The following is a 27,603-nucleotide window of genomic DNA, read 5'->3' as shown; positions in this document are numbered from 1 at the left end:
ATTAACACAATAAAAAATAAAAAAAAATAAAAAAAACGATGTAGGCTACTCTGCAAACAACCAGAGTTTGCTTAGGTTTAGTTTGGACAATCAAAAGCATGTATGATGTCAAGTCAAGTCAAGTCATCTTTATTTATACAATGTAGATTGTTTCAAAGCAGCTTACAGAGATACACGTATAATTTAAGGTAACATAGAATGTTTTGGCTTTATAGCGGTTCTTTAATAAAGTTGTGTGATAGTAGCTAAACAAAATCACACAGAACTAATTATGCGACTTCTCCCTCTTTGCTTGTCTGAGTTATAACTTCCATCTGGTTTTGCTCCGCCTTTCAACATTGTTAAGCTCGATCATATAAGTTTGAAATCGAAAGCAACCATCTCAGACAATCTCTGCAGTCTTATATCAACGCAAGGCTCCTGCAATTTCACGTATCCGACGTACATTTTTGGACAGGTAAGGTTAATAACTGCTGCAGCATATTTTCCCTTGTTATAGCCTAATTAAGTTATGGAAAGTGTTGAGGTGAAGTGGGTTTAAGAAGTGTGTCCACAATTCTCTTCTTTGGTGTTTATTTCCTCATTGAAGCCACCCAATCAATTCTTTAAAGACAAAAATGTACAGTTGCCCAAATAAAGTAGAGTATGCCTGTTTATAGCGGTGAAATATGCAAATTGAGTTCTCAGCGTTTCTGTCACCTCTAGCCTATATCGCAAGCGTCGCGACAAATCAAAACCAAAGTTCAAGTTCAATATATTTGTCAATTCTTACTCTATGTACAGAACATAAAGAGGATTGGAATTCCGTTTCCCTCAGACCCATGGTGTTAAAAACCCTAACACAACACTAGACAATTATTAAAAATTATATATAAAATCACAATACAAACGTTCGGCACATGATCATTTCAATAAGTTATAAGTATAGTAGCAGCAATTTTTTAAAGTGTCTAGTGCATTGTGTTCGTATGTATGTGTGTGCGCATGTTTATGTATGTGTGTGTATGTATGCTTGTATGTATGCGTCTGTGTGCATATCCATTTGCTATTATGACAAAGAGTCACTATAATTCAAAAGCAAACATTCAGTTGTTGATATACACGTCCGTTCACTTTAGACCGGGGATAGAAGTAACACTTTTTGTTTGAGCATCAGTGGTTGTTTGTGCTAGGTCCCTCAAACTTTGATACATTTGTCTAGCAAATTCAGTTATGCAACCATTTAATGATGAAGAAAGATTATTCATGTGTGATTCAAATAAACTATTTAAACATAAGAACAATAATTATATTGTATTTCTTTTAGAATTTGTAATTTTGCTGTGTGTGTGTGTGTTCATGTTTTTTTTTATCCCAGTGGGGACTTCAACTGGAGTGTGTGTGTGTGTGTGTGTGTGTGTGTGTGTGTGTGTGTGTGTGTGTGTGTGCGTGTGTGTGTGTGTGTGTGTGTGTGTGTGTGTGTGTGTGTACTTCCTGTTACATAAGGGTTCAGTAGATGTGTTTCAGGGCCTGCACAGGCCAACTACGCAGGCATTTTTAATTTTTTTTTCACTTATATCAAACAGTTTTCACCCGATTCCTTATTTTAAATCGAAATGAACTTGCCTTCATTCTACCAAGTACCACAACCCGCCCGGTCTAAATGGAAAAATCCCTAATGTACACCCAAAAATCTCATCAAAACAAATAAAACTATCTGGACATGAACACAAAAGATGACGACTTTTACTGCTGGAGATGATTAATGACGTCATAGTGTTAAAAAACTGAAACTATTTAAAACTATAAAAAAAACTTGTCTAAGATGTTGATTCCAGATGCGTTCTGAAAACACGCTGTGAAGCTACAGTAATACTGCCACATATTTAAAATGTTCAAGCTCTCTGACTGCTGCTACAGTAGCACCTTTGACAGAGATTATGAAGTGTGCATTTGTAACTCATCCGGTCCAAACCACCCCCACTCCAAGCGGGACTCAAACTATGGTCGACAGCATGGGAGACGGGCACACTAATAAGGAGGCTAAAGACCATAGTCTTCACATCAGTCGCTAGTGTGCCTCTTGAGGTTTACCTGCACAGCTTTCTACCAGCTGATCTTCATTATGGACACTTTACTGTCCCACAAAACAACAAAGAGTATTTGTGAATGACAGTAGCCTATTTCCCCTTCAAATTGCGAAAATTGAAATTGCAAATTGAAAATACTGCCAATGGAAACACGTCAATTTCACAAAAAAAGTTTTTATGCTCACATGAGGTGGTTTTTTAGGCAGTTTGGAAAAGGAATATTTAGCAAAACTGCAATATAAACTCATATAAACTGCAATTTTTGCTCATTATATTTTTTGCGCATACCCTGCTGGGATCACTCCATCCACTATGTCAGCATCAGAATTTTGTTTATGGAAAAGTTGCTCCAGTCCCTGGACAATGAGAGAGGAAATGTATTATAATCTAACAATACAAACTGCTTTGAACTCCCACATACAGTAACAAGTTGCAGACTTAAAATATTTATTTCAAACAAATTATATAAATGTTTAAATGGATTTTACAGTGCTAAATATTTACCTCAGTCATGCAGCATTTATCATCTGTAATACTGTTGTGTAACCAGTAGATGGCTGTATAGCCCTATAACATATATCCAATATCCATGGCTGTGTATTCCCTAGCAGAGGTGGGTAATCCAGAGGTCACAGAGTAAAAATCCTGCCATATGTTTATTCCACCCATGGACTCAGTCAGCTGATTTCACTAATGGGCTTTATGCACAGCTGCACTACTTCCTGAACTACCGGCCAGCTCTCTTGTTTCCTGTCTGCCATTATTGGACAAACTGATTAATCCAGGTGTGTCTGATTATTGTTACTGAGGTCAGGCACACCTGGATTAATCAGTTTGTCCAATAATGGCAGACAGTAAACAAAGAGCTGGCTGAAGTTCAGGAAGTAGGCTAGTGCAGCTGTGCATAAAGCCCATTAGTTCTGTCTCCTGTCTGAATTAGCAAATCCATCTGATTGGAACAAAATACTGAGGAGGACTTTTACTTTCTGAACCTGGGGCATGTTCAAGTTCAAAACGGTGCGCAACGTTTTGCTACGGTTTCCGGGTTGAACGTCATGTTTCCTGGAAACGGCGTGCACCGGTGTGCAACAGGGTTTGAGATACGTTTTCTCTTGTTTGGTGGGTGTGTCAGAACTGCAGTCCAATCAGCAGCAACATGTATATAAAGCACGTGGTATTAAAGTGAACTCACACAATGGGTTCAAGGAAAGTAATTTACAAATGTGTTCGATGCAGCTCGGTATACGCAACAACTGAGGATATTAGAAGACATGTTTGTCGTACGTTTTATTGTAAAAATACAGGATATCAACATAATGATGTAGTTGTTTATATTTTTAGCTTCATTGCAAGTGTATGACATTTGGTATAGAAATAAACAATGGTAATTAAGTGCTTTTCCTAAAAATGAGAAAGAAAATACAGGGTATTAAAACAGTATGAACTACAAATAAAGTCAGCATGTGAGGCTAATAGATGTGTTTTAGTCTGAATTAGGTAAGATGTGTGCTTCCATTTCAGTTTCAGCAATCCCTTCACTCGATTGGGATGTTCTCTTTTGTTCTGGGCGGCAAGTGCAGTAACTGTAACATCGGGCATATTTTGTAGTATTAAACACATATTTATACCGACTTCATCAGGCTCCGAAAATTCTTCACAAAGAACACAAAGAATGGCCTTCTCAGCTGCCATAGTTGCAACTCTTGCGTCATCAGAACAGTGTGTTCAACGCATCACCGTTTCTGTTTAAAAAACGTTGTGCAACGTTTTGTCGGCGCTGAACGCAGCCCTGGACTTTACACCTCTGCTGATTCTTATATCATTCAGTTCAGGAACGCATTTTCTGCCACAAGAAACAGACCTTAATGTCAAACCGAACAAGCGGAAATCAGGTCAACACTAGTTAAGATAGTGCTATATAAATGTTATTTTAGTCGATAAAGTTTTAAATATGGAATTTTTTCATTCACACAAATGCATCGCTTCAGTTTAGAAGCCACCCATTCACAGACACCCATTCCCTCTCATTATCAAGCTTGGGAGAGCCAGGACATGTTTTTATATAACTCTGAAATATTCGTCTAAAAAAGAAGAATGTCATGATGGCTCTAGGGTGAGTAAATCATGGGCTAATTTTATATAAAACAAATCAGATTTATTATAAGCAGACATTTATATAAAATATCAAAATATAGATATTTTAACAACACTACTTGTTGTTTCTCCAAACTGTCAGTCCATTAATCACCCTGAGCTCCTTGCCTCCTTCAATTATGATCAGCAAAACCTGTGGCGGCCTTTTTGAGTCCAAATAGCAGGGTTTTTATCAGTCCATTTACGATCGGATATTTTTATTGGCTACCGAAAATCCGGTTAAAAATTTGAAAATAAAATAAAATTGTACTCGGTAACACAATGTGATTTTACAAATAGCTAAATATGTACTTGGTTACAAGTAAAATTACAGATTTAAAAATATACTCCAATTTTAAAGTAACAACAAAATGATCTAGTAGGCTTTACTGATATTTTGGACAGAACATTTTGAAACGGAACGTTTCCGATGGTAAATTATTTCATGTAAATTGTTTCCTCTTACACCATGTTGATTTTTATTTATTTATAGGTTACAAAATAAAATGGAGAAGACAAACGTCATGCCAAATCTGCATTTAAATTTGGTCTTGCTGGGAAAAGCAGGAGTTGGGAAAAGTGCATCAGGAAACACAATACTGGGACGAGAAGCTTTCACAACAAAGAAAAGCTCCACTTCAGTCACTCGAGATGTTGCTGCTGAAGTCGGTGCTGTTTGTGGATTACCAATCACTGTTTATGACACACCAGGTTTTTCTGGTACAGAGAGTGAGAAAGAGCTGAGGAAATATGAAAAAGTTCTGCAAAAATGTGAATCAGGTCTGTGTGCGTTTCTCATCGTTCTCCGGCCAGACGAATTCACTGAGGAAGAACAAGAAACTGTGGAGAAGATTGAGGAGCTGCTGGGAGAAACAGGCATGCAGAACGCCTGGATTCTCTTTACAGATGAACTGGGAGATGAAAACAAGAGCATAAAGGAAATTGAAAGCTTGAAGAAACTCATTCAGAAATATGAGGGCAGATTCCATGTGATCAACAACAAAAAAGGACCTAGTCTCCAAGTGAATTCTCTGATATCTAAAGTTTTCCAGAGGAACTTCGAGAATCGTAAGTATATTTAACTAGATTTAATGTGAATGTTCTGGATCATATAAGTAGAGTAGGAATCAAGTTAACTTTCCTATTTATACATTAATTCATTCATTCATTTGTTGTTCTTGCCACAATATCTGTTTGCTACGGAGCCCCAAAGGGAGATGGTGGAAAAAATTTGGTATGGGAGAAAAAATATTTTTCACATCTTTTGCGTTCTCTGAGAAACTTTGCGTTTCCTCACAAAACTTTTGCATTGTCTCGCAAGGATATTTGCATTCTCTCCCAAAACCTGTTGTGAGCTCGGACAAACACTTCCTGTTTAATTCACTTTGAGCTCCGTACGTTAACAATGGACCGAGTCATAGAGTTTGAACTTGGACTCTAATATAAGATTTAAATATAAACATATATTTAACATAGATTTAAATATAAACATATACTTATAAAACGCTATTTAGGCTTCTGGAGTCGTTTTTGTGAGAAATTTTTACTTCCGCATTTGAAAATCGCTTAAACCGCCGAACCTGAAGTGACGTAACATGAGGTATAGCGGTCAAAGTAAACAATAGGAAAGCAATGGATCGCAATGACAGCTCGGAAAGCTGGGGGAATTGTAGCCTAAATGTTTACTCGTATGATATATAATTCATATATAATTGATATATATGATGATATCATATAATTATGAGCCTGATATGAAGCCAAGTGAGCAGGACAGGCCAGGGTTAGACAGAACAACGGTGAGTTGTGGTGAGGAGAACAGGGCGAGAGAACAGTGTTAGCTTATAGATGTATTCACGTTAGCCGACGATATGTATAACACTATGCTCAGATCACAATACTGTACAGATTATTATCATCATGTATCAGGCAATAGCAAAGCTAGTACTTAGACCCTTACCTGCATGTGTTGTGTGTGTCAGCCATTAGGAGACAGTTTCCAGAGGAAGAGGGACTTTATAAAGGCTTTGAATTGACCCATTTGGTGACGATGAATAAAAAAAATGATCACAATCACAACTGTCTTACTGTATAAAAACTTTATATGTAGAAACAGCCAACACAAACATTAAAGTCGGTTTGTACAGATTGAAAATGAATTATAGAACATAATATATTATATTTATAATAATAGTGTCGGCTGCAGACTAATAACAAACACATAAATGCATTACATTACAAGTTTATGTAGGATATGTTAATGAATTAAATTAAGACAAGGCACATTTTGTAAAACAGATGTACAGTAAGTGATCTCTGACAGATCTGTGAGCTTCATGTTTCCCGCTGGCGGCCGAACCACATGCTGACGGCGGACCGTCACCGGGCGACCCGATGAAGGAGCCGGGACAGTGTGCACATATCGCCGGGATTATAATCATTCGGTCCACACTACCGCGTTTTTCAAAGCAGAAGCAGAAGTGAAGTCCCGTCTCTTACCCGGCACAAAACGCACACTGGCACGGAAGATTGCACCGTCCTTTTTCTTATTCGGAAACCTGTGGACTCGATGTCCTGACAGGCCATAATTCACAATCATTTACCATGACGATGATTAACTGAAATACAATAAGCACAGAAAACACACTGAATCACGACCGCTCCAACTGAATACCAACCTATCTCTGCACTGAGCGTGAACGCAGAGCCAAACGACTACCTCATGTGACGTCATATGACGCGATGGTGAAAAAAAGCTTTTTTTCAACACGGTCAAGGAAACTGTCACGTTTTCTATTAAATGTGTGCCCTTATGTCTTGCAAAACAATTTTTAATCCTGCATTTACTTTTCATATGGTATTTTCATACAAGGTTATATTAATAAAAAAAAAAAAAAAAACCTGCAACATGGGCTTTAATTGAAGGAGTTCAGAAAAGTTGGATTCACAGATTCAAATATCCCAGATCAATAACTCTTGATCTAAACAAATGACACCTCTTTCCAATCATAGTAACGTAGACAACGAGCTACAACCCAAATTTACTAAAAAACGAGCTTCATAAATTGATCTCTATGAGCAGGCGGCAGAGATACAAGTCCAAAGGGATCGTCGGCAAAGTGCAAAACCTAAAACCCTTTTGCACATTTTACATTATGAAAAATATTCAATAACTTCACTGTAACACACTGTACTGTCACCAAATTCAGTTCACACATCACTGGTCTCCTACTGGTTACACAACAACACTTAGTTTGATAACAATTAATACTTTTTATGATTATTTATTAAGAAACAAAATCAATAACTTCACTGTTATTAGGAAATTGATGAAAATGATTGATTAGGTTATTGATGAAATAACTTCACACTGTTATACAGTGTAATGCCATCAAATTCAGTTAGGAATTATCATGCAAAAGCTATTTCTATATATTTGTACGCCAAAAATCAAACTCTATGACTCGGTTCATTGTTAACGTATATGGAGCTCTGAAACACTGCCAGCGGGACATTAAACAGGAAGTGATTGTCCAAACTCACAACAGGTTTTGCAAGAGAACGCAAAAGATTTGCGAGGGAGCGCAAAGTTTTGCGAGAGAACGCAAATATTTTTACGCAAATATAGCGTTTCCCAACCTAAGCCGTCAAACCTACATCATCAGAGAAGGAACGCCATTCCAGACCGGAAGTAACTTTTCAGATTTTGATTAAAGATTACCACGTCAAACAATTTTTTTTCTGTGCATTAACCCTCTGGGGTCTAAGGTGTTTGCCCTTGGGATGTTTTGACATGCCCTGACATTTGTGCTTTTTTCAGTTATTTATAAACATGATAATGGCAAAGGTGTAAATTCACTCTATAAAGCACAAACAGGGCTACCATAACATGCGAGCAACATGTATGTAGATGTTTGTATTTTTAAGAGAATAATGTTTATGCGTGGTTATTGAAAAAAATAAAAATGAAAGTTGCTGAAATAAGACCACAAAACACGTACTAAATATGTGTCCACAAGACTTTTGACTAATGGATGTTGTCGCTTCGAGTTCTGGCTTCAAAATTATGTGAAAATAGTCTTGCTTTATCGTTCACATAAAACAATACATTGATTTAAATTGTGTAAGACAGGTTTTGCTTGGAAAGCCAATATGTGAGGAGGGCGTGAAGGAGGAGTGGTTTACACCTGAGAATACAATGTCCCAGCCATTATGCGTAATGTCTTGCATAATGAGCCATTTATTCAGGTGTGACACTGACTGAGCCAGTGCAAGGACAAAATATATATTTAGAAAAAGACTTATATTGACCATTTAAGATTTTGCTTACATCTATCTTGTAAATATGTTTAGCTATTTTATTAAAAAGGTTACAATTACAAAAATAATTACAATTCCAACAATATTTCAAGTGTACACTGTAAAAATAAACCTATAGAATCTACCCAATAAAATTGAGGTAAAAATTTGCACTCACTTTGTTTGGGTAGATTTCAACCCAAATTTTTGAATAAAGAGTACCTACATTTAATGGCTATGACATACTAAACAAAATTAGGTAAAGTCTACCTAATAATTCTCAATACATTACACAACTAATTACTGAGTAATAATTACTCTATTGTTAGCAGGCAAAAGTCCATCTACTAAATTTGTATTAATAATAATAATAAGTCAATAGAAATAATTAAACATTACTTATTCAGAGATGGTTAAATTTACCTAAAAATGGCCAGACACAGGATATTTCATCTATTACTTTTTTATTGACCAAAAAACTAACATTTCAAACTAACAAAGGAACTACAAAAGAGCTCTCTTACATTCATATAACATACAACTTCTTCAACACTTTCCATTTAAAAATAATGGGAAGTCAGAATATACATTAAAAGCAACAGTCTTAAATCTCTCTCACATTTTGTTATTTCAAACAGATCTCATTTACCTTAATGGACTGACATGTAATATGGATAACAAACATTAAATTTGTTATAAATTTAACACAAATTAATGTAGGTAAAAAAATAACCATTATTCATCACCAATTTTAAGCAACATACAACTTAATTTCACTCACGTGATAACACTTTACAATAAGGTTTCATTAGTTAAATGGTTATTCACCCAAAACTTTTAAATTCTGTCATCATTTAGGCTACCTTCATGTCGTTCCAAACCGTAAGACTTACGTTCACAAATAAAGATCTTTTTGATGAAATCTGAGAGATTTCTGACCCTCCATTTGCAGTCTACACAACTACTGTACCACTTTGAAGCTTCAAAAAGTTCATAAAGAGATCGTAAAACTAATCCTTATGAATTAAGTGGTTTAGCGCAAATGTTCTGAAGAAAGACAATCACTTTATATGATGAACAGATTAAATGTAGTCTTTTATTCACATATAAACATTCATCAACTCAACATCAGTTGTGGTAAACGGAAGCTCAAACATGTTCCCTTGATGTGCGAGAATCAATGAGGTTCATTCTCGTACACGTTTGAGCTTAAGCAAGAACCAATGAGCTTCTATTTGTTCGCTGAACAATGTTTATGTGAATAAAAGCCTAAATTTAATATGTTTATCATAAAAAGGATCGTCTCTCTTCAGAAAATTTGAACTAAACCACGACATTCATATGGATTCGTTTAACAATATCTTCATGAACTTTTTGAAGAGTCAATGGAGTGGTTGTAGACTCAATGGAGGGAGAGAAATCTCTCAGATTTCATTAAAAATATCTTTATTTGTGTTCTGAAGATAAAAGAAGGTCTTACAGGTTTGAAACGACATGAAGGCGAGTAATTAATGACAACTTTAATTTTTGGGTGAACTATCACTTTAACTACTTTAGTTAACATGAACGAAGAATGAACAACACTTCTACAGCATTTATTAATCTTAGTTCATGTTAATTTCAGCATTTATCAATTAATTATTATTATAAAAAGTTGTTAACATTATAATGCACTGTGAACTAATATGAACAATGAACGACTGTAGATTAGTAAAGATTAATACTGTATTGCTCATTAATAGTCCATCTTAATTAATGCATTAACTAATGTTAACAAATGAAACCTTATTGTAAAGTTTTACCACTTACGTTATAAAACTTCTTCAACACTTCCCATTCAAAATAAACGCCTTCATGGGATGGATGAAACAGTCTGTGGCTGAACTTTCTTCTTGCACGGTCTTCAAATGTTTTCATAAAGATCTTTCTGTGGAAGAAAAAGAAAGTAAGAAATGTTTTAATTATACATTTTTGATTATAGATTTAATCCAGACATAAATTAACTGCATTTAGGCTTAAATCACTGTAAGCTGCATCTTGCTTAAAAAAACAACAACAACACTGCTATTGCATGATGCATAATTACATCTGCATGATGCAAAATCAAAAGAGGAGAGCAGCAGGTAAAGCTAGGTGATATGCTAGCATAATATGTGAACAATTTTGTGTACGTTAAATGAGGATATGGATAACGAATTAAGCACATTGCGAACCCAAGCGAAAACATGCACAAATTGCCCAAATATATTAAAATAACTATATTAAGTAGTTTGTAAAATAATGCCTATTATTAACACAAAACCGTTTTTGACATAAGTGAAAGAACCCAACATAAATGCACACAATTATCATATCTCCGTAAAAAATAACAATAATAAAAGTACATTATGATTTGATCCCTTCTAACACAGAGATCATCATATAAATGCAAGGAAACCTTAAAATTAATTATCCAGCAAACCACAAACAGTTTTACTCTGCCTTGATCGCCTTACGTTACCCTGTCATCAGGACGTCAACTCGTCAACGTCTCTCTCTGTCAAACACACAGATGCAATGCGCGCTGCTCTTTGTTCACTAATTTTAGCCATGTACATAACACTAATAATATACTCATGAATGTAGATTTTTACTCGCATTTGCAGGTGTAACAGTTATATGACCCTGGAACTACGCGAAATCGACCATCCTCAGCTATGGTTGTGGCGCCGCGCCGACAAGATAACAGAAGCGAGCACATTACAAATCTTTTGGTAGGCTACAGTAAATCTTACCATTAAATAAGTTAACATATGCGTTATGTTATATCAACACGATAAACAACAACAATAACAAACAAAACTTACCTTGAGCTCAAAGCTTCGTGGTCCCGCTAGAAGACGTTGAATTTGAATTCCGTGATTCCCGCCTGGACGTTGAAGTTGGCGCATGTGCAATTTGCGACCACTGAACCAATAAATTGGGGTATGTTTTACTCATTATTTTAAGGTTGCCGATATTACTGTTAAAAAATAGGTAGTGTAGTTAGAATGTACCCATTTTAATATATTTTTCTTGCTAACTAATATACTTAAGTAAAATATATATGATTTGCACAGGTTGAATTTAACACCCTCCTGCATAATTTTTTACAGTGTACTCTTTCTTTGTAAAAAAATTATTATAGGCCTACATTTTAACATATCTATTCATTAGAATATAGCCAACATTGGAACAGCTAACATCTTAGTTGCTGACTTTATTTTTGACAAAAATAGTATTTTATATATATTTATATATATATAATATAGATCTGATTAAACTTGCGTTTTCTCGAGCTGATATGGGGGCGCTCACAGTTTGCATCGATTGCCTCAGTCATTTGCGTTTGAATAGCGTGCGCTCTCCGTGGACGGGGTCACATTAAAAATAATTAGATAAGATGAGAACGACTGACATCTTGCTCTTTTCGTACAGATTACATGAACAGAGAATATTTGTTTTTTATATAAATTACTTAATTTAAAAGAAGAAAATTCAAGCTTCATGCCTGTGTGTCTGTATGTCTGTTTGACTGAGTATTCGCTGAGTTATTTTTCATTTTCGGACGCGTTTCAGAATGGACTACACTGACAGAGAGAAAGCAGAACTCACATCATGTTTATTTTTCTTTATTTGGCAAAAAGCACAACACTTTGTTTTTATTGTGAGTATACACAAAAATAATACACACTTAACAGAATCGATTGATGTATTACATGTTTGTAATATCAAAGTGAACAGAGCAAAATTAATCTCTTTTGAACTGAAAAAAAAAAGCGAGCTGGTATCGCCGGCGATACCGCCGACCCCAGGGGGTTAACTTGCACGGATTAATTGTTCTCCACAAGACTAGTAATATTCGCTAACAAAGTAAATAGGGTCCATTTTGATTTCAGATGGACTTTAAAATTAACACTGAAGCAGTGTTGAAGTTAATGAGATAATTAAGTGATTGATTAAGTGATGATTGAGCATTATTGAAAAAAACTGATGTTAATAAGCAGAATCATTTAAGGAAAGAGAAACAACAAGAACAGAAAAAAAAGAGAAATGCAAGAACTACTGACTTCGAGCCATTACACTTTATTGCACTTTGAAATTAAAAATTGCCATTGAAAAAGTGGGGGTGGGGGTCAAAATCAGTATGGTGATGTGACCCAAAGGTGATGTTCATAATAATAAATTCTAGATAGAAAAGCAATTGGCATTTTACAGCAACCTAGTCACAATTTTGGGAACATGCCAAGATAGCTTACAGCAACCTATTTTTGTCAATCATACTCAAAATAAAATAAAAATACTGCAGGACTTGGGACTTTCAGACCACTGTGGACATCTATACTTTATTTTTATAAAATAAAGATATTTTATGATATTTGCAATATTTCAGTTACACTTAATTTGAACAATAACAATAACTTCTTACTACTTAACAGTTGGACAAAAAAGTGTTCAATGAGTATACAGATGTGTTTATTGTCACCATTGTTGAGATTCATATGCTGATTCTTGATGTCTGTGTGTCTAAGCACAATAGCTCATATGTACAAAGTATTTTCAAAATTATTCATGTTGTTGTTGGATCTGGAACTGTAGAGTTTCTGGGATACTGTCTCCAATACTAAAATGAGATATTAGCATATAGGCAAGTATTTAGACTCTGAATGACATCAGTGAATCATTTTACTTGCAGTAACAAATATGTTATATGAATACAATGTTGGGACAACCAGAGAAAAATTTACAAAAAAAAAAAAAAAAAATGAAAAGGGTCAAGAGTCAACTAAAGCAAACACTGATCACCATAATGTTGACCTGAAACGAAACACTGCCGTCTAAAAAATCAATGGTAATGGCGTTGAATCAATGTTACAATGGGATGTTGGTTCAACTAAAACTGACTTAAAACCACACAGCCTGAAATCAACTGCAAATAAAATAAGACGATAAATTTGTGAAGATCTTAGCTAAATTTCTTTGGGAGAATTAACAGAGGTCTAGATGTTGATGTTTTATTGAAAATGGTTGGTCACCATTATGGTGATCTGTGTTCCCTTTGGTTGGGACATTTGACACTTGGCTTTTTATCTGAGTTTGTGGTTTTTGAAACAGTGTCTACTAAAACACATAATTTGTTGTAGGTGGGGTTTTTTTTTATATTTATATTTGTATATATATAATTGTTTTTTTTTTTTTGTTTTTTTTTTTTTTGTATACAGTGTCAAAAAAAACACAGAAAAGGATTCCCATCACCATCCAGAATATTCCTGCTGACAGTCTCTCATCCAGACGGATTGTTCTGCTGGGTAAAAGTGGAGTTGGGAAGAGTGCATCTGGAAACACAATACTAGGACAGAAAGTGTTTAAATCTGTGAGGGGTACAAGTTCAGTAACCAGTGAATGTTCAGAGAAACACACCACTGTTTCAGAAAGATCTGTGTCTATAGTTGATACTCCTGGATTCTTTGACACTTCTATCAAACCTGAGGAGATAATGGTGGAAATAGCGAAAAGTGTTTATATATCCAGTCCTGGACCGCATGCTTTTATCATTGTGTTCAGAGTAATTGACAGATTCACTGAACATGAGCAGCAGATTCCTCAGATGATTGAGATGATGTTTGGTCAGGAGGTGTTAAAATACTCCACCATTCTCTTCACTCATGGAGATCTGCTAGAAGAACAGACAGTAGAGGAACTGGTTGAGGAGAATAGTGCATTAAGACGTCTAGTTGATCAGTGTGGAGGCAGATTTCACATCTTCAACAATAAAGATGTGAATAACAGAGATCAGGTGAATGATCTACTGAAGAAGATTGACACAATGATAGAGCAGAACGGAGGAGGACATTACAGTAATGAGATGTATGAAGATGCTGAGAGATTCAGGCGAGAGGAAGAAGAGCAGAGAAAGAGAGAGGAAAAGAAGAGAAAACAACAAGTGGAGAAGCAAGTACAAGAGGAGATTGAGAGAGTGAGAAAGGAGACAGAGGAGAGAATCAGAGCAGAGATGAAAGCTGAATATGAAAGACTTAAAGCAGAGAGACCCAGTGAGGAAGAACAGAGAAAACAAGAGGAACGCATACAAGAGCGGATTGAGAGAATGCTAAAAGAGAAAGAGGAGACAATCAGAGCAGAGTTACAGTCGAAATTAGAAAGACATACAACAAGCCAGAGTGGATTTTTACCTTTTATTTCCAAGTACAAGCGTCATTTTTGCATGTCAGCTTTTGTTCTTGGTGGAATGTTTGCTGGAGCTGTTGTTTTAACTGGAGTTGGAGCTGGTGTTGGAGCTTTAATAGCAACTGCTAGTGGTGGAGGAAGTACTCTTGCAGGTTCTATTATTACAAATGCTCTTTTAGCTGGTGTTAAATCTCTTGCTGCTGGAGCTGGTGCAGCAGCTTCTGCTCAAGCTGCTGCTGGAGCAGCTGTTGGAGCTGTTGCTACTGGAGCTGTTGCTACTGGAGCTGCTGTTGCTACTGGAGCTGCTGTTGCTACTGGAGCTGCTGTTGCTACTGGAGCTGCTGTTGGAACTGGTGTAGCAGCTGCTGTTGGAGCTGTTGGTGGAGCTGTTGTTGGAGTTGTTGGTGGAGGTGTTGTTGGAGCTGTTGTTGGATCTGCTACTAGTGAAGATGCTAGTTGAGCAGTCACTGTTGGCACTCTAGTCTCTGATCAGAACTTGTTTAAAGAATGATTTCATATATACACAAAACTATGTAATAAAAAATTTATCCAAATATTATGATTTGAAATTTCCTTTAGTTCAATCATTTATTTTTCCTTTATTTTCCTTTCTAGTTTGTTGTAGGTAATCCGGTAGATCAGGGTCACCAAATTTGTTCCTGGAGAGCAAGCTGTCCTGCAGAGTTTAGCTCCAACCCTAATCAAACACACCTGAACAACGTCATCAAGGTCTTCATGATTACTCACAGTAAATTCCCCGGTGTTCATATGGGAATTACCAGCAGGGTGTTAAAAGTAACACTGAAGCAGTTGTGGAGTTAATTAGATACTTAAAGGTGCATTGCGCAACTTTTCATGTTAAAAATACCCGTTTTCTAACCCATACATGCTTAAACAATTGCCTGATGGGCTGACTGAGCCCTTCTCTGATCACTGCGATTGCCTCTATAATCCTGTACAGTAAAATAAATAAGAGGGATTCGGGTCGGAATCTGAGACTGGGCGTGACGTCATGCGCGTTCACGGCACGCTCATATGTCTGGCAGGTTTGTGATTGTGTATGCGCCGACGCCGCCATTCTCCGTAGAAAATGGATTCTAAGAGACCGGCTTGTAGTTCATTTCAAACACCAACGCAAACTCCACGTAAGATAAAAAAAAAAAGAGAACTTTTGTCTAGTGCAACCAAAAGGTCCAAACTGGAGTCAGACAGGCGTCGGGGTAAGACGAGAGTAAACATAGGGAAGGCTTTCAACAAATGGAGAGATCTCCGGTCTGCTCTAGGGCTCAAACGGGATCCTCAGTTGGCTTTTTTCTTGATAAAAAGGTAAGATATATCCCATTCTCTAATGTCTGATACGGCCAATAATGACAATAAATGACGATCCATAAAATGTGTAATGCTTTAGCGTAAGCTAGATAAATGTACAATCGGAATAGGTTTTACTAACTTACCATTGTCAGTGATCAGGTTCAGAATGATTGTGATATAAAATGCTGATATATAAGTTAGATACTTAGACACAAATTTTGAGCAAATTACTGCTTAATTACGATGTATTGCTATTGGAATATGCTACTTAGCTGATCAATAAAACAGGCTAAACCCCCGCAAATCTTCGGCGGATTAGCCTGTTTGGCTTTTATGGTAACGTCATAGTGCCACTTGATTGTTTATTACCTTGAGACATTTGGGTGTACTTTGTTGACCGACTGTATGGTATGGTATCATGATTACAATTTTGAGCTTTTACAAAGTTATAACTTATATTGTTCATGAACGTGTTTCCATAATAATAGTCATAAGTGGATACAGTAAACACATAACACAGTTCAACATGGAGATAGATGGGAATAAAAAACGAAGTTTTCTACTACCCCCATTTTTTCCCTCACACATAAGTGTGTTATTTACTCAATTGCCTTTCCTTTCACATATTTTAAATTACTTGCAGATTTAAAACTTTATTACCTCTGAAGACATTATGATTGTAAACAAAAGATTTGTGCGGCTGATGCTCCTTGGGTTATGACCAGCTCGAGCTCGTGCAAGCGTGCGTGTGCGTGTGGTCCGTGAGCGTGCACACCTCTGGTTGCAGTTTCGCTTGCCGCCAGAGGGGGCGTAGTTCTGCGAAAACTCAGACTCTCGCGCAATGCACCTTTAAAGGAACACTCCACCCATTTGCATTAAGCTTTGCAATGTTAGAAACCCAGTCATACTATTGAATGGTCGTATAACATTTTCTCATTTTCCCCTGAGACGAGAGAAATCTGTATTTACCTCTTTACACTTCCTCCTACAATGACGCAAAAATCGTAATTTTGCGTCATTGTAGGAGGAAGTGTAAGGGGGGGGGGGGGGATTTCTGTTAAGACTACAAGCACTAGTTCCCACCCTTTCAAACCCACCCATAGGGGGTTGGAGCTAATGCGCTAACAGACCTATCACAGATCAGTGCGAGTACGTTTGATTTCACCGGCAGAAACCTGCAGAAAACATGGACGAAGAAAGCTGAGTAGTAGGGGTTACCATACACTTTTTCCCGGACATGTCCGGCCGTCGAGATCGTCCAAAATGTCCGGGATTCAGCTTTTGCTTTCTGCGGTCGCCATTCATTGTTTACATGCTCACCTTTTGTTTCAGTCTAACTGAATTCATTCCGATTGGTGAATCTGAATGTAGTGTTTACATGAACGTTAAACAAGTGATTGGTTGATGTGCGTTTTAACACTGCTAAGAAAATACCCGCTCCTCCGTGAGATGCAAGACTGATGCGTCTCGCAGGTCTCGCTCATCAGTAATCACGCCACCGGCCTCGCGCCGTTCTCCCGCGCCCCTCAGCCACGTCCTGCTTACCACCACAGTAAACATGATGAATGGCGACTGTAGAACGCAAAAGCCGAATCCCGGACGTTTTGGGCGATCTCGAAATCAGATCGAGATGCCTAATGTAGCCTAATGTAACTAACGTGACAAATATGAAGCGGCCCACCGAGAATTCTCCCGATTCTCCCGATTACCCACCCCAGGCCTGCCTGAATCATATATAAACGCAATTAGTGCTCTATATATTTGTCTGTCCATTAAAACTTTTCCTAAAATATCCTCATTCTTTATTCTATCCTCTCCATTCTTCTACCTACATATTGAAACCCACCTAAAACCTATCCTACCCTACCTATTGGTCACAGACGTGGCTTCTGTCTTTACAGTTGGATGTCCACCGCAGGATGCAGCAAGCGAGTCCTGCTTTGAGAATTCCTTGAACATCTTGATGAGATTGTTCATGTGTGTTTGATTAGGGTTGGAGCTAAACTCTGCAGGGCAGCGGCTCTCTAGGACCGAACTTCCCTACCCCTGCACTAGGCATACACAAAACTTCAAGCAGGTGTGTTTGAGCTGGTTGAAGCTAAACTCTGTAGGAGAGCGGCCCTCCAGGACAGAGTCTGGTGACCCTTGCTGTAGATAATAACTTTTCTGCAAAAGTAAGAGATGAGCTGTCTGTTTAATTGCCATAATCGTCAAGAGCATGAGCAGTACATTTCAATTCCCTTTCCTTCTTATATTAAAACTTGTTGAATTCGTTTCTGGACAGATGAAGCAAGACACAAAAGTTTATTCAATAATCATTACTGTGTCTCCTGCTACCTTCTGCTCTTCTGCTATATCTGAATATGTATTTACAAAAAATGTCATGAGGTGTTTGGCCTTTTTTTTAAATAAAAATGATATCTACTCTGTTTAATGGTGGTATTACTGATTATTTGTGAAAATTTTATTTTCTTTCTGCAATATTTTTTCAACCATGTATGGATACGTGATAACTGGTCAAACTTTATATTAGGTGGACTTACCTTAACCACTTTGTACAGTGTTCTTCTTTGTACAGCATGAGTGGAAAAGCACTACCAGCCAGAACAGACATGTGCGGCCCACATGGGTTTGACCTGGTCTACCTAACTGGGGCCCGGCCAGTTTTGTCCTCAGTTTCTATGTAGGCCCCACATGGGTTAGCCCAGATCAAATAAAAACTAAGTATGCACACTACAGGTTGTTAAATGTAACACTGAATCAGTGTTGAAATTCATGAGATAATTAATGATTAATTGAGTGATGATTGAAGACAGCTGATGATAACAAGCAGAATCACCGAAGGACAAAGAACAGAAAAAAAGCGAAACACAAAAACTACAACTTGACTTCCAGCCGCAGCTTTATGGCGCTTTTCCATTACCAGTACCAGCTCAACTCGTCTTGACTCGCCTCGTCTCGGCTCGGCTCGGCTCGGCTTTTTGCTCCGTTTTCCATTGCAGATAGTACCTCCACAATAGTACCTGGTCGTCATAGTGACGCCGCAGGAAACTGCCGTGACTTAATCTTCTATGCGAAACACACCCGCTACCCACACACACAGGACAATGGAGGAAATTGAGTGTATGCTGTTTTTGGATGTTTTTGCTGTTTTTTTATTCAGGATAATCCGTCTGGCGCATGCAATGATGATGTGGTGAATAGTGACGAATCTCTCTGACCAATCAGCAGTCTGCCGTGTTTTCACGTCACATTTTAGTATCACCTCAGCTCGCTTAGAACCTCGCCGGAGGTGATATGAAAAAAAGTACCTGGAAGCAGGTACAGGTACAACTTTTACACAGGGGAAAACCAAACAAAGGCGAGTCGAGTGGAGGAAAGCTGGTACACAGTAAAATCAGCAGTGTAAAATTTGGAGTGTAAAATTACATATGCACTTAAAGAGTTTCTTTTAATCATGCAAGTGTAAAATAACCCAAAGAGTAAGAGTCGATCATCAGAGTACCAGCCACTTTGCTCTGAAGAAAGTATGTTGGTAACCACCCCTCCAAAAACGGCCAACGGCTCTGCGCGACGACTCTACTGATTTCAAATTTTCCTGCTGGATTTTCTGTTTGCCACGGAGTCACAGTTGCACGGGATTTATGGTGAGTTTGATGAAAATATTTTGTGTAAGCCAATTGTTGTTTGGAAAATTGACCACAAGGCATGATTTATTTTAAAAAATGACATAGGTTGGATTACGTTGTTAATAATTTAGTTCTTAGGTTTTGTTGCTTTTGTTCGCGCTTAAAATAGTTAGCTAGCACTAGCTTGGCTAGTCCATGATAACGTTAACTAGCACCTATTTTAGGCGCGAATGTTAGCAAACGTTACTAACAGTGTTGTGGGTAACGCGTTACAAAGTAACGCGTTAGAGTACTCTAATTACCTTTTTCGTGAAATGTGTAACTTAACGCGTTAGTTTCTTGCGTTAAGTAATCAGTAAATTCGTTATTTTTTTTTAAAAGTAATCCGTTATTTTAAGGAAAGGAAAATCCCGACTGCAGCCTGCTTTTTGTCAGACAGTAGGCTTAGGTCTACTTTGCCACCTGCGGGTATATCAGCGGAGCCGAAGCGCTGTGATCGTAAAGTCAATGGCTGTGATACGTCTGTGCCCTGCATGCGCCTGAGTCTGACCCTGTGTGTGTTTGTGTGGTTTTTTTTTTTTTTTTTTTTTTTTTTTAAACTCCCGGCAAGATGGCAGAGAAGACAGCGTTTGGATTATGGAAGTACGCACATCATGTTCAATTTGTCAACGAAAAGGAAAAGAAAATGCACACTCTGCGTTGGTGAAAAGCTTCTGTCGACCGCCAAAAATTTAATTCGGTTTGTAATCATTTTTGTTTGACAGGCAGCTGTTAATTTCGGTTAGATCGTTGACTGGTTGTTCATTTCTAAATGGATTTAAATCTGCAAGCCTGTTTACCTCAGGTTGTGTTTACAAGTAAGCACACTTGATACACTTTGATAACTGCATTAGATTTAAAGAAAAAATCAGGAGTTATCTTGTATGGTGTTCATATACAGTAGCCTAGGCTACCCGGGCTGGGTAGGTGCGAATTTTGATTAATATGTTCTGTGATAATAAATAAATAAATAAATAAAACGCCATGTGGAATAGCCTATTGCTGACTGTCTTTCCTGTTATTGTTATCCTGCAGTGTTAATTTAGTCGGATGACTGACGTTATTCATTGTCAGGAGTCACGACTTCTAGGTGCATTTAAAGGGGCTGTGTCTGTCATGTGTGAGCCGCTGTAAACGGCTTTTAATTTTTGGTAACGCATGAGTACTCTAACGCGTTACTTTTATGAATAGATAACGCTGTAACGTAACTGATTACTTTTAATTGATGGTAACGTTGTAACCTAATTAACTACTTTCCAAAGTAACTATACCCAACACTGGTTACTAACTTTCTATACTCTTTAGTGTGACGGAACTTATTTCAAAAGCAAACGGGCTGCCGAAATAATAAGAGGTGTCCGTTGATAACGTTAAAGTAAACCATTTTTCATGGTTGCAAGATGTCACGTAAGGTCAACGTGAGGCATAGGCTTACAAACACATCGCCTAATTGTGTATCATTTGATTTGCTCTACAGGACTAACCCAAGAGGATGCTGATAAAAGTCAGATTCAAGACTGAACAAAAGTTTGTTCGTGTTACAGAGCCGAAGCTTAGAATTTTTCTGAATGATGGTATGTGTTTAACTATAAATCCTTGATGCGCGTACTTAATGTTGTGTGTAGGCACGGTTGCCTTCTTATGTAACGTTAGTCTGTTGCTTTGCTTCGCCCTTGAATAACATGCAATGCAAACTTGGCATGTGAACCTTGACGGTGTGTTCTGAGTAAAGTTAAGTGATTCATTTCTTAAACGTAGACGTTGTATCGTTCTTCAATGTATGCGGATGTTATACTCAACTTTAGAATGGCTAATTTAGTCCACACAGACGTATCATGTGATGGACTGAATTGACCCTTCGCAGGGAGCTTGATTGACATGCGATCTAACCAATCATAATCCGCCATCCGCCATTTTGTCCGACAAAGCAGGCAGGAGAGATAGCAGATTAACATGGGAGGATTTTAACTTGAAAAACGGAATGTACTGACGCCTTTCCGTGGTTTAAAACAACATTCCTTCTTATGTTCATTTATGTTTATTTGATGGTATAAATGAACTAGAAGGAAGAGATGATCGGTTCACGAGCAGATTTAACTGATGCTCTACAGCGATCTGTCAGACACATTTAAGAGCCACAAAACGGTATGTATCGTTTCAATTTCTTTTAAAGAATGACCAAATTTGAAAGGTGAGACTTTGTTTAATATGTTTAATATCAAAAGTAACCAAAAAGTAACCTGGTCTGTCCTGTCTGTCAGCGTGTTGTCAGTCTCCTCTCTGCTCCGCGATGTATTTATCACTGCGCGAGAACACGGTGTGGCGTGAGAGCAGCGTAGCTTGTCGGGCATAGCGACAGTAACTAAGGTGGGCGGGTCTTTGCGAAAGGTCAATTAGACGACAATGGACGAAATTCGCAAGGAGCATCAACACAGTAAATTAAGTAAACGGTGTCATGTTTACAGCCATGTGCTTATATTATGCTTCTGACAGATTGCTATCTTTAAAATGGGAGTGATATTCCGTTTTCAGTTTGGGATCAGATTTGATATAACTCAGATTGTTTTTTTCTGATGCATCATACTGAAGGTGTAACTCATTCTACATTAAGCTTTATTTAAACAACTATATACAAAGATAAATGGTCCGACTCAAGTTAAAATGTTCAGTAGGCAGGAGAATGCTGAGAGTGCTTCTTGGGTATAAAAATATATATATATATACCTCCGGTGCTCTTCAGTCAAGGGATCCACATATATTTTGAGATAAAGGTCTGAGGCACTCAGGAGGATGAAGATTAAAAAGCCTTTATTAATCCATGGCTAGTATAAAAATAAAAACATGCCTACGCGTTTCAGCCAACAAGGCTTTCATCAGGGCTTGAAGGGACTTCAAGCCCTGACGAAAGCCTTGTTGGCTGAAACGCGTAGGCATGTTTTTATTTTTATACTAGCCATGGATTAATAAAGGCTTTTTAATCTTCATCCTCCTGAGTGCCTCAGACCTTTATCTCAAAATTAAAATGTTCAGTGAAATAATAATGCTGACATTATGATGCATTGTATGTTGTCATCTCCTGTAGGACAGCTGTATGCCCTAAATTAATGTTTACAGTAATTACAATAATGTATTGAATTCATGCTACATTTGTATGTCCAAATGTTGTTCCTATAATGCTCCTTGTAGGCTAGATGGAAAGCTAAATGGACAAGTTTAACATTTTACCCAGTTCGTAATTAGCACTTAAAGGGGTCATATAATGTCATTTTTGTACAAGCTAATATGATTCTTTAGGGTCTAAATTAAAAGTTTGTAATATACTTTAATTAAAAATTCTCATTAGTATTGTAAGAAAACACTCATTTTACCTGGTCAAAAACAGCTCTGTTTTCAGCACGCCGTTTGGGTGCATGGGTCTTTAAATGATAATGAGCTTGCTCACCCCGCCCCTCTGTTCTGTGCGTACACCGTTTCAAAAACAATAACACCATATCCATAATGCGTTTTTTATTATAAACATGGGATTATGAATTATATTGAGATCGTCGTACATAGAAAACATGCCGTAATGTACCCTGTGTGTAAGAATAGCCGCATTCATTGTGAAGCGTGCAGCAAGCGATTTGCAAAGATTAATATAAAGATTAATAAAATGTTACACTCACTCACTTCTTCTGGAGGTGCGTCAGGAACACGAATAGTTGGTACAGATCCTTTTTTCAGGAGCAGCTTCTTAGTAAAACCAGCTTTATAACGTACTGACCCTCGTTTATAAAGCAGCCTGGTGAAATGATTCGCGCAAACATGAAAGCATTGACGTTGATCGTGATTCGTGGGGAATTCCCTTCGAAAACAAACTCAGCCACTGCGTCTTCAGCGGTTCAGATTTAGGAACATCAGAATGACTGCTGTGTTCGTTATTACACCCAAGAAACACCACAATCGCTTAGACGCCATTCTGCTCCAGCATATCAACAATGGCGGACTACTATGACGACAGCTGTCACAGCTCGCTCAGGGCGGGTCTTGTGTTGAAACCGTTGAAACGCTGCTGTCACTCAACAATCGCGGGAGGGGCGTTGGATATTGTGACGTCATAATATCGAACGGCTTGATTTGAGACAGGGGAAAACATATAAGGAGATTAAGGCAAGGCAAGGCAAGGCAAGTTTATTTATATAGCACATTTCATACACAATGGCAATTCAAAGTGCTTTACATAGAAGAAATTAAAATAATAAAAATAAAAAAGAATAATTAAAACAGTTTAGAAAAATAAAATACAGTACAGTACAAACAGTCGGACGAACATTGGCACAGTGCTCATTCAGTAAATGCATAGTTAAACAGATGTGTTTTGAGTCTGGATTTGAATGTGACTACAGTAGGAGCACATCTGATCTCCTCTGGAAGCTGGTTCCAGCTGTGGCTGGCATAATAGCTAAAAGCAGATTCACCATGCTTAGAGTGAACCCTTGGTATTTCTAGCTGATATGATCCTAGTGATCTGAGTGATCTGTTGGATTTATATTCAGTGAGCATATCTGCAATGTATTTAGGTCCTAGGCCATTGAATGATTTATATACCAGTAATAATACTTTAAAATCAATCCTAAATTTAACTGGGAGCCAGTGTAAAGACCTGAGGACTGGAGTGATGTGTTCATATTTTCTGGTTCTGCTCAGAATCCTGGCGGCAGCGTTCTGTATGAGCTGCAACTGTCTTATGGTCTTTTTGGGAAGTCCAGTGAGGAGCTCATTACAATAATCCACCCTGCTGGTGATGAAAGCATGCACAAGTTTCTCTAAGTCTTGTCTGGAAACAAAGCATCTAATTCTTGCAATATTTTTCAGATGATAGTATGCTGATTTAGTTATTGCTTTGATATGACTACTGAAACTAAGGTCTGACTCTAGTGTCACACCAAGATTCCTGACTTGATTTTTAGTTGTTTGACCCCTAGAGTGAAGGTATGCATTCACCTTGAGAACTTCATCTTTGTTTCCAAATACAATGACTTCAGTTTTGTCTTTGTTTAACTGAAGAAAGTTTTGACACATCCAACTGTTGACTTCATCAATGCATTGGCACAGGGAGTCAATGGGGCTGTAGTCGTTAGGCGATAGGGCTAGGTAGAGCTGTGTGTCATTTGCATAGCTGTGGTAAGCAATTTGGTTCTTTCTCATTATTTGGCTCATTGGGAGAATATACAGGTTGAACAGCAGTGGCGCAAGAATTGAGCCTTGGACTCCGCATGTCATGGATGTCCACTCAGACTTATGATCTCCTATACTCACATAATAACCTCTCCCATCCAAGTATGACCTGACCCATTTTAGGACTATCCCAGAAAGCCCCACCCAGTTTTCCAGCCTGTCAAGAAGTATGTTATGATCGACAGTGTCAAATGCAGCACTGAGGTCGAGTAGTACCAGCACTGATAATTTGCCTGAATCAGTATTTAAGCGAATATCGTTTATTATCTTTATGAGCGCTGTCTCTGTGCTGTGGTGCGGTCGGAAACCAGATTGAAAATGGTCAAAGGATCCATTCAAGCTCAAGAATTTGTTCAGCTGATTGAAGACAACTTTTTCAATAATCTTGCCTATGAAAGGAAGATTTGAGATCGGCCTATAGTTGCTTAATATGGTCTTATCCAGATTGCTCTTTTTCAGGAGGGGCTTGACAACTGCAGTTTTCAGGGAGTTTGGAAAACTCCTAGAGAGAAGTGAAGCATTTACCACTTCTAGAAGATCTGCTTCTAAACTGTTTAACACACTTTTGAAAAATGATGTGGGAAGTGTGTCAAGAGCCAGGGCCGGATTAACAATTTCCTGTGCCCTGGGCATCAAGACTCAAGGTCCCCTGTAGTTAGGGGGGTTCGGGGGCATGCTCCCCCGAGGAAATTTGGATTTCTCTGACCTACATATGTGCAATTTAGGACTTTTGAAGGCCATAAAATTATAAGAAATAGGCTAGCTTTAAAACCTTGTCATTAGATTATTTGTCAATACCTGCTCTCTCCTGCATCTTCATATTTCTTATTCTCTCAGCATTCTTATACTGGCCTATTTCTACCTCTCCTAAAGCTGAACTTTGACTGATAGTCTTTTCATTTTCGTCTGTGTCAGTGACGAAAATAAACATAGGCTCAACTGATATTTATACATTTTATGAATCATTTTCTTAGACATGTTAATTTACTCAAGGCTACCAGGAAAGCTATAGCTGTAAAGTCAGTATTGACATTAGGAACCTTCTGCAAGCTTTGGGATTTGAAAACGTCTGTTTTTAAATGTAAAAAGTAATTTTAAATAATACAAATTATAGAGTACGTTTAACGCAGTTGGTGGAATTGGCAGACGTTCCCTTAAGCATCGTGCGCTGTGGAAACGCGTCAAAGCATTCTCAGGTATAATTATGCAGCATTAATGCACGAATGATTTTGAACGAATATTTCATCATGTCGATATACAATGGTCACATAATGTTAAAACTAATCTTGCTATTGATATCTTTGTTAGACTACCGACCCTAGAACAAATGTCCGGCTAATATCGAAACTGAAACGAACTTTACCGCGCTCAACCAGCGGGAGTGCATTTCACGAATTAGTAATCGCTGGCGTTCAGCGGGGAGGGAGGAAAGTCGCGTGAACCCGCGTAGATGCACTTTATGCAGTGAAGAAGATCGTAAAGAGTTTGATAACTTTATTAAATTTATGTGTATTTCCTACCTGTCAGGGCCCCCTAGATGTCATGGGCCCCTGGGCAAGTGCCCAGTTGCCCTAATGGTTAATCCGGCCCTGTCAAGAGCGCAGGTTGATGTTTTAAGGTGCTGTACGGTTTCTTCCAAAATGTTGCCATCAATTTCTTTGAAGTCAGACATAGTAACTACTTTCTCAGGTGGTTTGATCTGTCTGACCCCAGGGCAACTCAAGGATGTGCTGATCACCTTTCTGATATTATTGATTTTCTCAGAAAAGAAAGAAGCAAACTCACTGCACTTGTTGTCTGAGAGCATTTCACTGGGAATCTGGCTTGGAGGGTTTGTCAGTCTCTCTACAGTAGCAAAAAGAGTGCGTGTGTTGTTTAAATTACTGTTTATAATATTTGAGAAGAAAGTCTGTCTAGCTTGGCCTAGTTCCATATTGAAAGTATGAAGGCTGTCTTTGTGGATGTTATAATGGACTACAAGTTTTGTCTTCCGCCACATGCGCTCTACTTTTCTGCATTGTCTTTTCATATTTTGCACTGCTGTTGAGTTTCTCCAAGGTGCTTTTTGTCTGCCACTCTTCTTCCTGACTTTAAAAGGAGCAATATCATCAATTACACTTTTAACTTTTGAGTTAAAAGAATCAAGGAGAAAATCAACAGAGTCTGCAGATATGCTTGGTGTTAAGGATATAGCCTTCATAAATAGTACACTAGTGTTTTCATTTAAGCATCTCTTCTTGACAGACACAGATCTAGCTTCAGTGGCACACTCAAAAAAATGATTCTTTAAACTTACTTAATTTAATTATGGACAGTGGTTCCACACAAGCAAATTGCTTTTTATTAACATTAATGGAATTTTTTGAATCTATGTAAACTCCTTGTGTTGGGACAACACAACTGAATGGGGAAGAATCTATGTGAAATAGTAATGTCGAACTAAATCAATGGAATTGCTTCCCTGTAACTTAAATCGGTTAAGTTAAGTGAACATGCAGTAGTTTATTTAAAACTGTCCAAACAGGTTACATTCAACAAACACAAGGAGATTTGTTTCAAATAACTCATTTAAATTATGGACAGTGGTTCCATCCAATTAGTTCTTGTTACTTTAACTCAGTAGTATCTATTTAAAGTTACTCCTTTCAAAGCAGCATTTGTTTGTGTGTGATTGTCTTGTAGAGTCATAAAAAGACAAGATATGT

The 27,603-nt window shown here is 37.7% G+C and overlaps 1 protein-coding gene across 1 annotated transcript; it reads left to right on the top strand.

Moving 5' to 3' along the window:
* The first annotated feature begins 168 nt into the window (after nt 1–168).
* On the top strand, nt 169–15,182 carry LOC311291964 (GTPase IMAP family member 8-like). Its single transcript, XM_084411349.1, has 3 exons — nt 169–457; nt 4,696–5,270; nt 13,739–15,182. Exons 2-3 carry the CDS (start codon nt 4,709–4,711, stop codon nt 15,160–15,162), a joined length of 1,986 nt encoding a protein of 661 aa, XP_084267475.1. The 5' UTR covers nt 169–457; nt 4,696–4,708; the 3' UTR covers nt 15,163–15,182.
* Nucleotides 15,183–27,603: the final 12,421 nt, after the last annotated feature.

The sequence above is a fragment of the Rutilus rutilus genome, assembly GCF_951802725.1.
Source record: "Rutilus rutilus genome assembly, chromosome: 1".
In the NCBI taxonomy this organism is placed as follows: domain Eukaryota; kingdom Metazoa; phylum Chordata; class Actinopteri; order Cypriniformes; family Leuciscidae; genus Rutilus; species Rutilus rutilus.
The sequence above is the reverse complement of the archived record's forward strand: the minus strand, read 5'-3'. Positions and strand labels throughout refer to the sequence as shown.